This window comes from Gobio gobio (genome assembly GCF_949357685.1).
Source record: "Gobio gobio genome assembly, chromosome: 15".
Classification (NCBI taxonomy): Eukaryota; Metazoa; Chordata; class Actinopteri; order Cypriniformes; family Gobionidae; genus Gobio; species Gobio gobio.
This window is the reverse complement of record NC_137108.1, coordinates 358,992-376,090: the sequence shown is the minus strand read 5'-3', so window position 1 is coordinate 376,090 and position 17,099 is coordinate 358,992. Positions and strand designations below refer to the sequence as shown.

Here is a 17,099-nt window from a genome sequence, read left to right as displayed (position 1 = left end):
TCAAAAGAATGTTGTGGTCGATAGTATCAAATGCAGCGCTAAGATCGAGTAACACTAATAGAGAGATACAGCCACGATTGGATGATAAGAGTAAATCGTGTGTAACTCTGATGAGAGCAGTCTCAGTGCAATGATACGGTCTAAATCCTGACTGGAAATCCTCACAGATACCATTTCTTTCTAAAAAGGAACATAATTGTGAAGACACTGCCTTTTCAAGTATTTTTGACAGAAACGGTAGATTTGAGATTGGTCTATAATTGACTAATTCTGTAGGAGCAAGTTGTGTTTTTTTAATAAGTGGTTTAATAATAGCCAATTTAAAAGTTTTCGGTACATATCCTAATGACAAAGATGAATTATTGATATTAAGAAGTGGATCCATGACCTCTGGTAGCATCTCTTTCAATAGCTTAGTCGGTACAGGGTCAAGCATACATGTTGTTGATTTTGATGATTTAACGAGTTTAGTCAATTCTTCTTCTCCTATAGCAGTGAATGAGTATAACTTTTCCTCAGTGACACTACAATGCTCTGTCTGATGTGATACTGCTAGGACCGCTACTCTTCACCCTGTACATGCTACCACTGGGAGATATCATTAGGAAGCATGGCGTTAGTTTTCATTGTTATGCTGACGATACTCAGCTCTATATTTCTTCACGCCCTAAAGAAACTTACCAATTCACAAGATTAACGGAATGCATAGCCGATATAAAACATTGGATGACTGGTAATTTCCTGCAACTCAATTCAGAAAAAACTGAATTTTTAATTATTGGACAAAAAAGCTCCACAAGTAGTAACCTAGAATACTGTCTCCCAGATAGCAATGAGTCAGCGGACCACCGGCGGTGATCCGGCGGCAGTAGAAGCGTCAGAATTGCGTAATCGCAAACACGTTTGACGGCGCACCGCCGGCGGCAGCCGCTTTTTAAAAGCGGCAGCCGGCTTCCTACTGCCTTCGTTCCGCCGCCGGCCCGCAGGCAAACCGCCGTTCCGCCGCCTTTATACCAAACGGCGGCCCGTCGGAGGCAAACGCTATTTTCGAGCGATCTGCCTCCGCTTATTGTGTAATAAATAATATATATTTATTTATTTATTATTCATATATTTGTAACATGCAGTTTATGAAGGATAATGATTGAACAAACCAGACAAATTCCCATTTGGCGTTTTAATTCCACATTTTAAAGTACAGTCAATGATACAAGATAATATAAATGAAATATAAATAAGATGAAATATAACAGAACAATAAATAAGCTTAAATAGGCCTATAAATAACAAAATATAAATGAAATATAAATAAGATGAAATATAACAGAACAATAAATAAGCTTAAATAGGCCTATAAATAACAACAACAAAAAATTTACTAAAGAAAAAGTAATTTAAAAAGAAGTAATTTCCACAGTGAGGAGTGTGGATTGAGAGCAGCCTGATACTTCTGGCTTCTTTAGGATGATACTGGGAATGCTTTTAGGGTTCCAGTTGTCAGTGATGCAGGGGTGTCAGTAGTCAGCCTAGGTGTAAGAGGTCGGCTGTGGGTCCCTCTCAGCTGTGCGGCGTCTTTTTCCACCTTCACGGTCCGATGCTCCTTTCAGGTAACGCATAACGTTAACCTGGACAGCCTCATCAGTGGCATCCTGGGTTGCCGGGTTCTTCCGGATGGCTCCTGTAGAAAATACAGATCTGTCATTCCATTTGAATGGCATAAGGCCACAAACATCTACTTAAATATACAACAAATTTACATATATTACTTTGAATAATGGTCTTCAGGAACATGTCTCTAAAACATGCTTTATCCCCTACACCCGTCCAGGTTGTATTCATTGAAAGGTGATTAGAGAAGATACTCTGAAGCATTCGCCACACGGTTGTCTTTAGGTCCCTCCCACATTTTATTGCCAAAAACCGAAGCTGAAAATACAAAAAAGTGTTACAAATTACATATCTCTGAAGCTTCATACATAAATATAAAAATGTGACAGGCTGTGGATTCAGACTGTAGAATATGCAGTGTACAATCTTAAATTTTACTTTTTAGATTACCCTACAGCATTATAAACAAAACCAGCACACTTACAAATCGTTCCTGGAGCTCTTTATCCTGCCTCATACTGTTGTCAAGCAACGCCAAATCTTCCTGGGTGTCTAGGGGGAGTAACAGACCCCCTGGCAGGGATAACTCTCCAACAGACACATTGGCACTGAAATGTTGCAGCATAGTGTCCATTTTGTTGTCCATGCTACGCACAACATCGCCAAACTCTCCAAGACGTCGCAGCATTAGGGTCTGATCTGCACCTACAGGGGTTCACAGAATAAAAAATAAAGCAGTCAGTCCTGGTCCCTCAACTACTAAACTATGACATTTACATCTAGGTCTACTACATGTACAGGTGGCCCCAGTGGGAATTAAACCAACAACCACAGGTGTTGTTTGCAAGTTGTACCTGATTGCCCAGTACGAGCAAACGTCGTCAACATAGTCCCAATTTGCTTCACCTGCTCTTGAAGTGAGCCGCTGCCATCCGAAGCTACAAAATGAAAGGCATTTGGTAATTTTGGACCTATATCACAGTCAAAAAAGTCAAATTTAAGAAAGAGTGCATGTTCTCACCTGCTCGTGCATTGCCTTCCCTCAGGGCTTGGATCTCCTCCCTCAGGGCTTGGATCTCATCCTGGGGTCTCTGGAAATCTACATAAAAAAAAAAAAAATTAATAATAAATTATAATTATTATTATAATAATAATAATAATAATAATAATATAATATATATATATATATATATATATATAAATAAAACAACTAAAAGGCACGATTTTCCATACTGTTAAAATGTGTACATACCTCCAGCGTTTTCACCCTTATGCTGCCAGGGTAAATTTGCTGCTGGGGGTGTAAAGCTTAGTACTTGACGAGCTGGGGGAGCAAACATAACAGCTTTAATTTCACTGCAGATATTGCATATTCAGTAATGAAACAATAATTGAACTGTGCAAAGCTAATGGAATGTACAACACACCTCGACACCTTTCATCCAGAAACGGCTGGGGAGAGTAACCCATCAAGTGTCCTAATGAAAAACAGATTATGGATCAAAGGATTCCTCATCTTAAATACAAGCAATAGTTTCAAAGACAAAAAACATCACTTACTTGTACTCAAACTCTTGGGTCTGTGAAGTGGAGTCTGGGTTACTGGGGAGAAACCTGGTTCAGAGAAAGAGGAAACAGAAATTTGAAAATCTAACAACGGGTATAGTTTAGTGGCAGATCTCAAATCAAGCATCACAGCAATACATACTACATACCAACGCTGAAGTCTACAGATGGCTCAACATTTTCGGAAATTGATGCAACTTCTGGAGCATCGGGCAGCACTGAAACCGTGTTACTCGGAACAATGTTTTCACAGCTCAAAAGAGGTTGCCGAAACGACAGCACTGCTGGTGCATCTGGAAGACTAGACTCCTCTTCATCAGAAGAGGCTTGGGGTCTGTACTTGGAATTTGATATTCTCTTTCGCTTTCCCTTCTTGTCATCGTCTGTCGTTTCAATGCTGGAACCTGTTTGGAAGCGCACCAAATATCTCTTCGCCTCTTGCCAAGATTCTAGAGCAGGGAATAATGAATGAAAGAGTCAGTTATACACCATAAACTGACAAAGCAATTACACAGATGAAATGCAGGAAAAACAAATGCACAAGTCAGATCCATTTACCTGCTCCCTTCATGAACTTAAAGTTATGTTTCTCCCAGGTGCTGTGTGGAGGCGTGCAGCGGATGGTTAAATTGTTGCCTTTTTCTTTTTTGCGGAGGTTGAATGGGGGCCAATAGCACATGCCCTCACTGAGCCACACTTGCGGAACCGCTGCAAATGGCAGATCCTCCTCATCAATAAACTGAACAATGGCAAACAGCATCTAAAATAGAAGAAAAATTAGCATAAAGTCTACTTTTTGATTAATTTCCAGGCAAAATCAATAACATTACAATTCTCACCCCTTCAAAAAAGCAGTAATTTTTTATGAGTGGATCAACGTAAAACCAGCCTTTCCATCCGGACAAGGAAGAAGATAATATTTCTTCTGCACATTTGCTGTATGCGTAAAGCGGAGTGTATCTGATAGGCCCGATAAATGAAAAATGCCTAGCTTGGAGGATTCCACAGGGTAAGTAAAGAAATCGACCATGTTCCGGAACCTCTTGTAGATGACAAAAGTGTTGTCCATTTCATCAACGACGACATTCTGTATAACAACTATGTCCTTATTTTCCAACAGGACACAATTGTCTCCCTCTGAACGTTTCACAACAAAGTCTTGAAAGTAACACTCCTCATACTGCTTTTTCACAGAAAGACCGTTGAGGAGTGGTCCATGGTTGTGCTCTCTCAAGGACCTTGTTTTGGAAATGTTTGTTCTTCTGTGCTGACTTCTCTCCGACAATCGGCGAACAACCTGCTCCAATGGTTGTGTAGGCTTGCGCAACAGTTTCTTCAGGCGCCCAAGGAAGTTTTCAAATGGGAAGCATGAGATGTTATCAAGGACACCATACTTTTTGGCATCTTGGCTGAGGTGCACTAATCCATGCATGTTGTATGTCACATGTTCTTTCCCATAAAGCTTGCTGCAGTGATCAACAAAGAGAACCAATATTCTGTGTGCATAGTCTGCTAGGTCAGCACACAGGGACACATTCAGTAGGATGGTGATGCCAACTGAAAGCAGCATGAAGTTGTTGTACACTTGAATTGGTACAAGGCCTTTTAAGCTGACTGGTCCAGTGTACAAGAGGAACTGCCTGAATTCTGTAGCTTTCCAACGCTCAACATCTTCCATGGATCGTTGCTTCCTGTTGAACTCGCACGGAACATGAGGTGTGAAGGTCAGAAGTACTCTGGAGAGCTCTTTTACCATGCTGGGCGAAAATCTTGTCAGCCGCCGTCCCTTTAGCCAAAGATGCAACAACTTTCTTGTCACTCCAAGGCATACCAGATGCATATAATCCAGTGGGAACTGGGTGACCAAACCAACAGACAACGATGCCAATGGCGTTTCTCCACACTGATGACTGTCATCAGAAAGTTCGTCACGGACTGCATTGTCTAATCTTAGAGTAGCATCTGTTTGAGGAAAGGTCATCCTGTTCTCATAGTGGACCCCCTTTTGAACACACTTGTCACACCCATAATATCCACTGTGACCTTTCACATTTCTAACAAGTGCACGAGCAGGGGCGTCACAGATGAATGTTGATATTTTGAAAGGAAGTGCTCTCCCTTCAAACAGAACTCCTTCCGCTTCAAGTCGCTGTGCCTCTTCAACAAAAGGATTCAAAAAGTGAAGGCTGGTTGGCTTCTTCTTCCCATAATAGAGACCAATGACAAATGGAAGTTTGTTTTGCTGGACATTACTCACGTATTGCTCAATTAAACCAAGAACTGGCCAGAACTGGGCATTTGAGCTTTTGAAAAGTGGAAGTCCATCAACATTAACTTGCATTGAAACTGACGTCAACTTCTGCAATTCAGGAGACACTAACAACTGCAATAGTACTCCACTTTCAATTCCAGAGTGATGGTACACACCACCTGAGAGTTCTGTTGTTTTAACACAAGTCACTGTTCTCAGAAGGGTTCTTGGGTCTTTAGGAAGGGTTGGATGATCCTTGGACAAAATGGTTAAAAGCTTACCAAGTGCCACATGGGGGATCATGTTGTCAATAGCCCACCCTGCCAGTTGTGTCCTTAGGCAATCATCTTCACTATCTTCTGTGCTTGAGGAAAATTCACCAGATTCATATACCTCATCAACAGTTATTTCCTGTGCTTCAGGGGTTACTGTTTGTCCATGGCTTCTTGTGGCCATTCCATGTTCATTAACAGGAGGATTTACTTGGTCAAAGTCCGGAATAACAGCAAGTAGAGCATCGTTTGCTGCTGCAATTTCCTGTTTGTCCCTCTCAACTCCTTTCAATATTCGTCTCCTTTTAGCCCAGTAACTAGACATTGTGACTAACAATGCATTTACCTTAAAAGCCGAAACGATTGTCCAAAAGTAGGTCTCTTGGGTGAAGATAACCGTTTATGCTCTGGTCAAGGTATCTGCAAAACAATGTGAACAAAACCGCATTGTTAACGTTATATACAGAATATACAGTAGCTATGCTGTGGGGGGAAAAACTGGTCAGGCAAATGTGGAACAGTAAAATGTATTAATTCAGTGTAGTGATTCAAGTAAACTACATTGTCCTCAAACAAAAAAAGTACAGCAGTTCAGAGAAATAACTCAAGAAGAACAGTAGCAACACAGCACGTTAGCTAACACTTGCTAGCCACTGTAACTACATTGTGAACTGACCTAGCAGCATGCTTGTTCGGCCTAACAAAATCATTTAAATAACCTATATACATCATTCTGTTTTGTTAGAAAACACCAAAAGTTATACTTAGTCTTTCTAGGTGTAAAGCGTTGGCTACCTACTGTAGCTAGTTACATTTCTAACATGTACTAGCAACATTGCTTAACCTCAGTGTGTAACATTTCTCTAAGGCAAAACAGCGCGTGTTAGCTAACACTTGCTAGCCACTCTTGCTACTGGACAAGCAGCATGTTATTTTTTCTGTGCTTCAGGGGTTACTGTTTGTCCATGGCTTGTTGTAGCCATTCCATGTTCATTAACAGGAGGATTTACTTGGTCAAAGTCCGGAATAACAGCAAGTAGAGCATTGTTTGCAGCTGCAATTTCCTGTTTGTCCATCTCAACTCCTTTCAATATTCTTCTCCTTTTAGCCCAGTAACTAGACATTGTGACTAACAATGCATTTACCTTAAAAGCCGAAACGATTGTCCAACAGTAGGTCTCTTGGGTGAAGATAACCGTTTATGCTCTGGTCAAGGTATCTGCAAAAAAATGTGAACAAAACCGCATTGTTAACGTTATATACAGAATATACAGTAGCTATGCTGTGGGGGAAAAACCTGGTCAGGCAAATGTGGAACAGTAAAATGTATTCATTCAGTGTAGTGATTCAAGTAAACTGCATTATCCTCAAACATAAAAAGTACAGCAGTTCAGAGAAATAACTCATAAATCACCGTAAATGCTAAGAAGAACAGTAGCAACACAGCACGTTAGCTAACACTTGCTAGCCACTGTAACTACATTGTGAACTGACCTAGCAGCATGCTTGTTCGGACTAACAAAATCATTTAAATAACCTATATACATCATTCTGTTTTGTTAGAAAACACCAAAAGTTATACTTAGTCTTTCTAGGTGTAAAGCTTTGGCTACCTACTGTAGCTAGTTACATTTCTAACATGTACTAGCAACATTGCTTAACCTCAGTGTGTAACATTTCTCTAAGGCAAAACAGTGCGTGTTAGCTAACACTTGTTAGCCACTCTTGCTACTGGACAAGCAGCATGTAATTTTTTCTAAGAAAACACCAAACGTTAAACTTAAGTCTTTTTAGATGTAAAGCTTTGGCTAACTTACCTACAGTAGCTAGATACATTTTAACATGATTGAACTCAGTGTGTAAAAAAGGCGAAACAGCACGTGTTAGCTAACACTGCATTGTGCACTACACTAACAGCGTGCGTGTCGGAACAAACAAATTAAAACAACCTACCGGTATATACATCATTCTGTTTAGTTAGAAAACAACAAGTTATTCTGATCACTCGTTGTCGTAAAGATTTCGCTATCTACTGCTGGGTCTACATTACCACATAAGGGGCAGAATTGTCCATACAAGAAGTTCAGGGACTTGTTACGTATTCGACCAAAACTAACGTAAAACACATACTGTACTCACACTCGTATAAACATATGTATCTTAGAAGAAGGGGAAAAAAAACTCAATGCCTGGAAGAAACTATGTAGCTTCTTCAGAAAGTTAATAGTAACATTAACAATAGGCAACTATGTAAACAAGCCTACTTTAGCTTGACCAACGTTAGTTGGGCAAGAAAATAGATGACTAAGATAAACTAAAAACTATGTAAAAAAAATGAACATAATATTGCGTTACACAAAAAGGAAACATGTACTTACTTAAACGCTCGTAGTCGATGATATTTTCTAATCTTCTCTCTTCAAATACTAAAACCGTGTGATGAGTGGACGGCCGCTGTTGGTGAATCTGTTTCATATGTGAACTCACGCAGGGTAACTTCTTCCGGTTTGTCTTCCGTCTTTTTTAGGTATACTGCCCCTCTCGGCCGGTGGAGGTACTTCTCTTTTTGTTTTTATTTAAATTAGTACATTTATAGACAAGTACAATACAAAAAGTACAATGAGAGAAAAATAAAAATAATAAAGCATTGTGGTACAGTTCCGAATATGTAGAACAAAGAATAACAACAACAAATGTAACACTGTATATAAAATAAATAATAAAAATAAGAATTCTGAGATAGAAAATACTTTATAATATTAAGGCAGTCACATGAAATTGAAAAGCTTTCAGGTTTCTGTTTTTGTAAGCTTTTTGTTTTGCGACCTCATGTTTGAAAGGGTTTCAAAGTATATTGTAAAAATCAGCTTTATAAAAGGTAATATTAGAGGGCTTCTTTTGAGTTATTCTTGTCTTATGAATGTAGAATTTTTCCAAAATAATTAAATAATTAATAATATATTTTTGTTTTACAGAAAAATATGGGTTTTGAAAAAGTAAAATGTCATGAAGTTCTAAGTTCTAATTTTTTTATTGTCTATTTTAAAGTCAGTCCAAAAAGAAATAGAAAAAGGGCAATACAAAAATAAAAGTGTTCAATATCCTAAAATGAACTTTCAAACTTTCTTAACCCTCCTATTATGCTAAAAAAAAAAAAAAAAAAAGTATTACATCCATTATGGGTCAAATTGACCAACACTGTTTAAACACACTCGACATGCAAATAATCAAGTGAAAATTTAAATGTAATTTCCTAAACCTAACCTTATCATGGAATCAAGAGTCAAGAATCTGTTATAAACCCTAATGGCTTTGGAGCAAAAAAAAACTAATATTTGATATAATTCACATATAGGCTAATATGATTTTATAATCGCTTCAAATGTTAGAACTAGTTAAAATGCTGTCAGTTCCACTCTATTTCCCAACAAGCCAAACCAACGTGGCTGGTCGATTTTGAGAGTAGAAATCCTTGTATTTCAAAGCGGCTTGCCGCCAGCCGGCCGCGGTCCATTAGGCGGAGGCAACCGCCAGAGAAAATGAAGCCGGCGGCCCGCCGGCTAGTCGGCCGCGGCATCTCGCAAGAAATGGGAGTGACGTATTCGGCGGCAAACGTTTCATCACCGCCAGCGGGACGCACCTATAGCCGACAGCTTAGGGCCGGCGGCAAAAAGAAGCCGTGCCGATATTTTTTGCTATCTGGGCTAACACTTGATGGCTGTTCTGTCAAGTCCTCGTCGTCAGTGAGGAACCTGGGTGTGCTCTTTGATACCAATCTTTCGTTTGAAAGCCACGTTTCTAGCATCTGTAAAACTGCTTTCTACCATCTTAAAAATATATCTAAATTACGGCACATGCTCTCAATGCAAAATGCTGAACAGTTAGTTCATGCGTTCATGACCTCAAGGTTAGATTATTGTAATGCTCTACTGGGTGGTTGCCCTGCTCGCTTAATAAATAAACTCCAGCTGGTCCAAAACGCAGCAGCTCGAGTTCTTACTAGAACCAGGAAGTATGACCATATTAGCCCAGTTCTGTCAACACTGCACTGGCTGCCTATTAAACATCGCATAAATTTTAAAATCTTACTTATTACTTACAAAGCACTAAATGGTTTAGCTCCCCAATACTTGAGCGAGCTCTTAACATATTATACTCCATCACGTCTACTGCGGTCTCAAAATTCTGGCCAGTTGATCATACCGAGAATATCCAAATCAACTGCAGACGGTCGATCGTTTTCCTATTTAGCACCTAAACTCTGGAACAGTCTTCCTAACATTGTTCGGGAAGCAGACACACTGTCAGTTTAAATCTAGACTAAAAACACATCTCTTTACTGTGGCATACACATAAAAAACTTTTTCAATGAAATGATTGTTAGGCTGCATTAACTAGGTCAGCCGGAACCGGGAACACTTCCCATAACACCTGATGTACTTTTTACATCATCAGGAGAATGGCATCTACGCTAATGAAAGTCTCTCTGTTTTATCCCGAGGTTTACTGCAGTCAGCCGGATCCGGGCCGTATCCAGTTCAGATGGTGGACCTGCGCCCAGAGAAGACCAACACAGGACCCCAAAGTGTCTGCAGAGACCGTGATTAGACTCCCCCTGCAACTGCCTCATCGACACGGCATCTCAATAAACCCGTCTCCGGCGTGTTGACTCAGATTGTTCGAATATTACAATTAAATAATACTTAAATCGATATGTCATCCTCAATAAACCCGTCTCCAGCGTGTTGCCTCCGATCATTCGAATATTGCACTTTAATAATTATTTAATCAACATCATCCTCAATAAACCCGTCTCCAGCATGTTGCCCCCGGTCCCTCGAATATTCTGATCTATTATGACCTCCGAGCTGTAAAACTGCCAGAATAATAATAATAATAATAATAATAATAATAATACGCTGTTTGTTAATTGGCCAGAGGAGAACTGGCACCCCGACTGAGCCTGGTTTCTCCCAAGGTTTATTTTTCTCCATTAGGTCACCTAATGGGGTTTTGGTTTCCTTGCCACTGTTGCCTCTGGCTTGGCGTGCTCAGTTGGGGACACTACATTTTTCAACTAAACATCGAAATACATCTAAATAATAAACTAAATTAACCATTTAAACTAAATTACTGATCAAATTATTGATCTAAAGCCCACACTGTCACTGTATGATACTTGAAATTTTTCCAGAATGACTATACAGCTGAATAAAATTATGCTGCATTATTTTCCTGTTTAACACTGTAAAGCTGCTTTGAAACAATCTATATTGTTAAAAGTGCTATATAAATAAAGTTGACTTGACTTGACTAGACGCTGCATGGTTAAAATTTTCTTCCTAATATTATCAATCTTACATGTAAAGAAGTTCATAAAGTCATTACTGCTGTGCTGTTTACAAACATCTGAAGTTGAAGCTTTATTTTTTGTTTGTTTAGCCACTGTAATATATACCTAGGGTTGTGTTTGTTTTCTTCCAAGAGAGTCGAGAAATAAGCAGATCTAGCAGTTTTTACGGCCTTTCTGTATGCGATCATGTGCTCTTTCCACGAATTACAAAAGACCTCTAGTTTTGTTTTCTTCCAGCTGCTGTCACGGTTCATGAATTCATCGTCTCATTCTGTCTGTGTTGTGTGGTGTTGTTGGAGGCGTGGTCACTGATTACTCATCACCCGATCACTCTCACCTGCTGCACCTTATTACCAGGCCTATTTATTTGTGTGTCTCACTCAGTCTTGTTGTCAGATCGTTGCAGTGTGTCCTGTGGGTTTCCTGTGTGTTTCGTATTCATTGTGGGATTGCTTCGCTCCGGTTCCGGTCCCAGCCGACCGTGTCTGCCCGTTTGCCTCCCTGCTTCGCGGAGTTTCATCCAGCGCCCTGCCGCTCTCCTTTTTGGACTGTGCTGCTTTCTGCCTTCTGAGACATTACTGTTCTGATCTACCTTGTGTGTTGAGTAATAAATCATTGCTTAATCGCAATTGGATCCTTCTGTTCATTTCTACCAGCGCACGCGACAGAACGATCTGACCATCCATGGATCCAGCGAAGATGGCGGAATTACAGGAGTATTTGACTGCCAACAGTCAACGTATGGAGCGGCAGGAGGAGCATGTCACCGCCAATGCACGGGCCGTGCAGGCACTCCTGAAGCAGGTGTCCGAGCTCACGACTCAGATCAAACAGCTGACATCGCCCACTGCGCCCAGCCCGCCGTCCGTTTCCCCCAACTCAGTCGCCGTCACCAACCATCACGAACCCCGCATCCCTACACCAGAGAGGTACGCGGGTGAGCTCGAGTTATGTAGACCTTTTTTGACTCGCTGTTCTCTATTCTTCTCACTACAGCACTACACTTTGCTACGGAGAGAGCAAAGGTTGAGTTGGTGATCAATCTGCTATCTGGCCGTGCGGCGGTCTGGGGAACGGCGGTGTGGGAGAATAACCATCAATGCTGCTCTTCGTTCCAGACACTCTCAGCGGAACTAAGACGGGTCTTCAACCGAGCAGCAACGGGTCGCGAGGCGGCTCACAAACTCTCGGACTTACGTCAAGGCCAGCATTCGGTGTCGGAGTACATGATCCAGTTCCGGACATTGGCCGCTGAGAGTAAATGGAATGAGGAGGTACAGTGGGACAGATTCCTGCATGGGCTGACTGACCGTGTCCAGCGGGAGATCTATGCCATGGATCTTCCCAACAGCCTTAATGATCTGATGGATTTGGTGCTGCGCGTGGATTCCAGACTGGAGATGCGAGACCGGTGCACCCTCGTCAGAGAACCTCCTGAGCCCTTTGAGTTCCCTGTGAGAGACACGGTCAGCCTATCCAGCGATGCCGAGCCCATGCAGGTGAGTCGAGCTCGGCTTTCCCGGCAGGAGAGAGAGCGCCGAAGAGCTGAGGGACTTTGTATGTACTGTGGTGCGGCGGAGCATTTCCTCAATACTTGTCCATTAAAAGATCAAGCCCGGCAGTAGAAAGGAGGCTACTGTCCGGTGGAGCTTCATTGAGGAAATCCTCGTCCGCAACTCTCTTTTTTGTTCAGCTAACCTGGAGTTTCTCATGGTTAAATGTAGACCGTTTTATCTACCCCGGGAGTTCACCTCCACCATTATCACAGCAGCCTATATTCCACCCGATGCTGATGCCAAGCTTGCTATGAAAGAACTTCACGCAGCCATCAGTAAACAACAGACTGATCACCCGGAAGCTGCGTTTATTGTTGCAGGTGACTTTAATCACTCAAACTTAAAGTCAGTGCTACCCAAGTTTCACCAGCATGTTTCCTGCCACACCAGAGGAAACAAAACCTTAGACCATGTTTACACAAACATGGCCGGAGCTTACGTTGCAACACCCCTCCCCCACCTGGGACAGTCAGACCACCTCTCTTTGTTTCTCAGACCCAAATATTCACCCCTCATCAACCGTGTGAAGCCATCAGTAAAGACCATCAAGGTGTGGCCTGCGGGGGCAGACTCCACACTCCAGGAAAGGTTTCTAAACACAGACTGGAGTATGTTTGCTTCTCAAGCCACCAGTGGCGCTCACACGGACATTGACTCCTACACCTCCTCAGTATTGGATCATATCAATACCACCATCGACAGTGTTACAACCCAGAAACAGATCACCACATACCCAAATCAGAAGCCTTGGATGAACAGGGAAGTACGACTCCTGTTGAAGTCACGCAACACTGCCTTCAGATCAGGAGATGCACAAGCCTACAGCGCATCCAGGGCAAACCTGAAGAGGGGCATCAAAAAGGCCAAGCACTGCTACAAGCTTAAGATTGAGGGTCACTTTTCCAACTCTGACCCTCGACGCATGTGGCAGGGCATCCAGGCCATCAGTGACTACAAACCCCCCCACTCCACCCCCGCAGCCACTGATGTCAACTTCCTGAATGAGCTAAATTACTTTTATGCTCGTTTTGAAAGAGACAACAGAGAAACTGCCACCAAGCTCAAACCCTCAGCTGACCACCCACCAATCACACTCTCCTCCACAGATGTCTGCAAGTCACTGAGCCGGATCAGCGCGCACAAGGCTGCTGGACCAGACAACATCCCTGGACGTGTGCTCAGGGCATGTGCGGAGCAGCTCGCTGGGGTTTTTACAGACATTTTCAACCTGTCTCTCGCCAAAGCAGCTGTACCATCATGCTTTAAACGCACTTCCATTGTGCCAGTGCCGAAACACTCCAGCCCGAGGTGCCCTAATGACTACCGCCCTGTAGCACTCACACCCATCATTATGAAGTGCTTTGAGCGGCTGATCCTGGAACACCTAAAAGACTCTATACCATCCACATTGGACTCACACCAGTTTGCCTACCGCAGCAATAGGAGCACAGAGGATGCCGTTTCCATGGCACTGCACTCTGTGCTCACCCATCTGGACAGTAAAAACACTTATGCACGCATGCTGTTTGTTGACTTCAGCTCAGCATTCAACACTGTCATCCCATCCAAGTTAATTGCCAAACTTGGAGACCTGGGCATCAACACTTCAATGTGTAACTGGATTTTGGACTTCCTAACTGACAGACCCCAGAATGTTCGATCAGGATCCACCTTCTCCACGTCCATCACACTCAACACTGGTGTACCACAGGGCTGTGTGCTAAGTCCGTTTCTCTACTCCCTCTTCACCTCCGACTGCAAGCCTGTGTATGGAACTAATTCCATCGTCAAGTTTGCGGACGACACTACGGTGATTGGTCTCATCAGCAACAACGATGCGACTGCCTACAGGGAGGAGATCCAGCACCTGGCCACATGGTGCGCTGATAATAACCTGCTCCTCAACACCACCAAAACGAAGGAGCTCATCGTGGACTTCAGGAAGGAGTCAAGAGGCACACACGACACCATCCACATCAATGGAATGGCTGTTGAGCGTGTCTCCAGTTTCAAGTTCCTGGGGACCCACATCTCGGCGGACATGTCGTGGACGACCAACACCTCCAGCCTGGTCAAGAAGGCTCACCAGCGCCTCTTCTTCCTGAGGACACTGAGGAAGAATCAGCTCTCCTCGGCTATCCTGGTGAACTTCTACCGCTGCGCAATAGAAAGCATCCTGACCAACTGTGTGGCAGTGTGGTATGGGAGCTGCTCTGTTGCGGAGCGCAAGGCACTGCAGCGGGTGGTGAAAACTGCCCAGCGCATCACAGGGACTCCACTGCCTGCCATCGAACACATCCAGAGGAAACGCTGCCTGCATCGAGCTCGCAGCATCCTCAAGGACTCCTCTCACCCAGCCCACAGACTGTTTTCTCTCCTGCCCTCCGGCAGGCGTTTCAGGATCCTCCGGACCAGGACCAGCAGACTTAAGAACAGTTTTTTCCCCAGAGCTGTCTCTTTACTGAACTCAAACCCCCGTTGATCCACTTCCCTCATAAACTGCGAACTCTCCTACCTCACATCTGCCTTCACTTTGTTATTTGCACTACCGACTGTTTATTACAGTGACAACTGTTTACTTATGCATTCTGCACCACCATACCGTAACTGGATTATGCTCATCTGCACTGCAGACTGTATTTACAGTAACAATGTTTACATTTGCATTTTGCACCGTACTTCTAACTGTAATATGCAACCACTTTCCACTGCACTTTTACACTTTCTTTCGGATAGCTCTGTCCATAATTTATTGTACTAACTTAATCCACTGCTATATTCCTCATATTAGCCTAACATATTATTGTATACCTCTAACTGTAAAATTCTGTTCAAAGTAATAGCCGTCTGTATATTTATTCATAGTACATAGTCACCTGTAAATTCTGTTTATAGTAATAGCCATCTGTATATTATATTCATAGTACATATTCACATGTAAATTCTGTTTATAGTAATAGCCATCTGTATATTATATTCTAGTACATATTCACCTGTAAATTCTGTTTATAGTAATAGCCATCTGTATATTTATTCACTGTATATATTCATCTGTAAATTCAGTTCTGCTTATAGTAATAACCATCTCTCTACTTATACATATTTATATATATTCAGAACATTTTTATGTCCTGCACTTACGCAACCATTGTATATCCTGCACTTGCTGCTATTGCACTTCTGGTTAGACCTAAACTGCATTTCGTTGCCTTGTACTTGTACTTGTGTAATGACAATAAAGTTGAATCTAATCTAATCTAATCTAATCTCTTGCCGGGAAGAGTGCAATGGGCGGACCGGTCACACCAGTGCCAAGTGTTCGTGGACTCCGGAGCGGAGGGTAACTTCCTGGACATTTCTCTGGCTACTCACCTCCAGATTCCCGTTAACCCTCTCCGTACACCCATTGCTGTGCATGCCCTTAATGGACAGAATCTTCCCACCATCACGCACACCACTGACTCTGTCACTCTCACTGTTGCGGGCAATCACACTGAAACCATGACCTTTTACATCACTGACACACCCCTCATGCCCATAGTCCTCGGTCATCCCTGGCTGGTTAAGCATAATCCCAGGGTTGACTGGGGACACAGCTCGGTTTCTGCTTGGAGTAATCAGTGTTATGCCTCTTGTCTTGTGTCTGCTTGTTCGTCTGTGTCTACTTCTGTGTTGCAAGAGGAGATGGTGAATTTGCCTAACGTGCCCAAGGAGTACCTAAACCTGAAGGAAGTGTTCAGTAAGTCCCGGGCTGCTTCTCTTCCTCCTCATCGTCCTTATGACTGTGCTATAGATCTTATGCCAGGTACGTCTCCACCTAAGGGCAAGTTATACTCACTTTCTATTCCAGAAAGGGAGGCCATGGAGAAATAAATTTCTGATTCGCTAGCATCCAAGTTCATCCGCCCCTCTTCTTCTCCGGCGGGGGCGGGGTTCTTTTTTGTGGGTAAAAAGGATGGGTCCCTGCGACCTTGTATTGTTTACCGAGGGTTGAACAACATCACGGTCAAGAATACCTATCCTTTGCCTTTGATGTCTTCAGCCTTTGAGAGGTTGCAGGGAGCATCGATATTCACAAAACAGGATTTACGTAATGCTTTCATTTGGTCCGCATAAGAGAGGGGGATGAGTGGAAGACTGCATTTAATCCAGGGGGCACTTTGAATACTTGGTCATGCCCGGGCATGTATACAGTTGCAGCATCAAGCGAAGCACTGCAGTGGCAGTATCATGAGGAGCACTGCAGTGGCAATATCATGCGGAGCACTGCAGAGGCAGTATCATGAGGAGCACTGCAGAGGCAGTATCATGAGGAGCACTGCAGTGGCAGTATCATGAGGAGCACTGCAGTGGCAGTATCATGCGGAGCACTGCAGTGGCAGTATCATGAGGAGCACTGCAGAGGCAGTATCATGAGGAGCACTGCAGTGGCAGTATCATGAGGAGCACTGCAGTGGCAATATCATGCAGAGCACTGCAGAGGCAGTATCATG

The 17,099-nt window shown here is 42.9% G+C and overlaps 1 protein-coding gene across 1 annotated transcript; it reads right to left on the bottom strand.

The window, feature by feature from the left end:
- Positions 1-1,164: 1,164 nt before the first annotated feature.
- LOC307138132 (uncharacterized protein) lies at positions 1,165-8,117 on the bottom strand. Its single transcript, XM_079836282.1, has 12 exons — positions 6,843-8,117; positions 6,044-6,117; positions 3,733-3,934; positions 3,324-3,623; positions 3,169-3,222; positions 3,036-3,086; positions 2,861-2,932; positions 2,630-2,707; positions 2,463-2,546; positions 2,093-2,313; positions 1,767-1,926; positions 1,165-1,678 (listed from the first exon to the last, which is right to left on the bottom strand). Exons 3-12 carry the CDS (start codon positions 3,932-3,934, stop codon positions 1,527-1,529), a joined length of 1,374 nt encoding a protein of 457 aa, XP_079692408.1. The 5' UTR covers positions 6,044-6,117; positions 6,843-8,117; the 3' UTR covers positions 1,165-1,526.
- Between the last annotated feature and the right edge of the window lie 8,982 nt (positions 8,118-17,099).

Coding starts and splice junctions, on each gene's coding strand:
- LOC307138132 (XM_079836282.1), bottom strand. CDS start 3,934: ATGCTGTTTGCCATTGTTCAGTTTATTGATGAGGAGGATCTGCCATTT. Junction 2,314..2,462: donor TGCTCGTACTGGGCAATCAG/GTACAACTTGCA, acceptor GAACCCCTGTAG/GTGCAGATCAGACCCTAATG. Junction 1,679..1,766: donor CCTGAAGACCATTATTCAAA/GTAATATATGTA, acceptor TATTTTCTACAG/GAGCCATCCGGAAGAACCCG.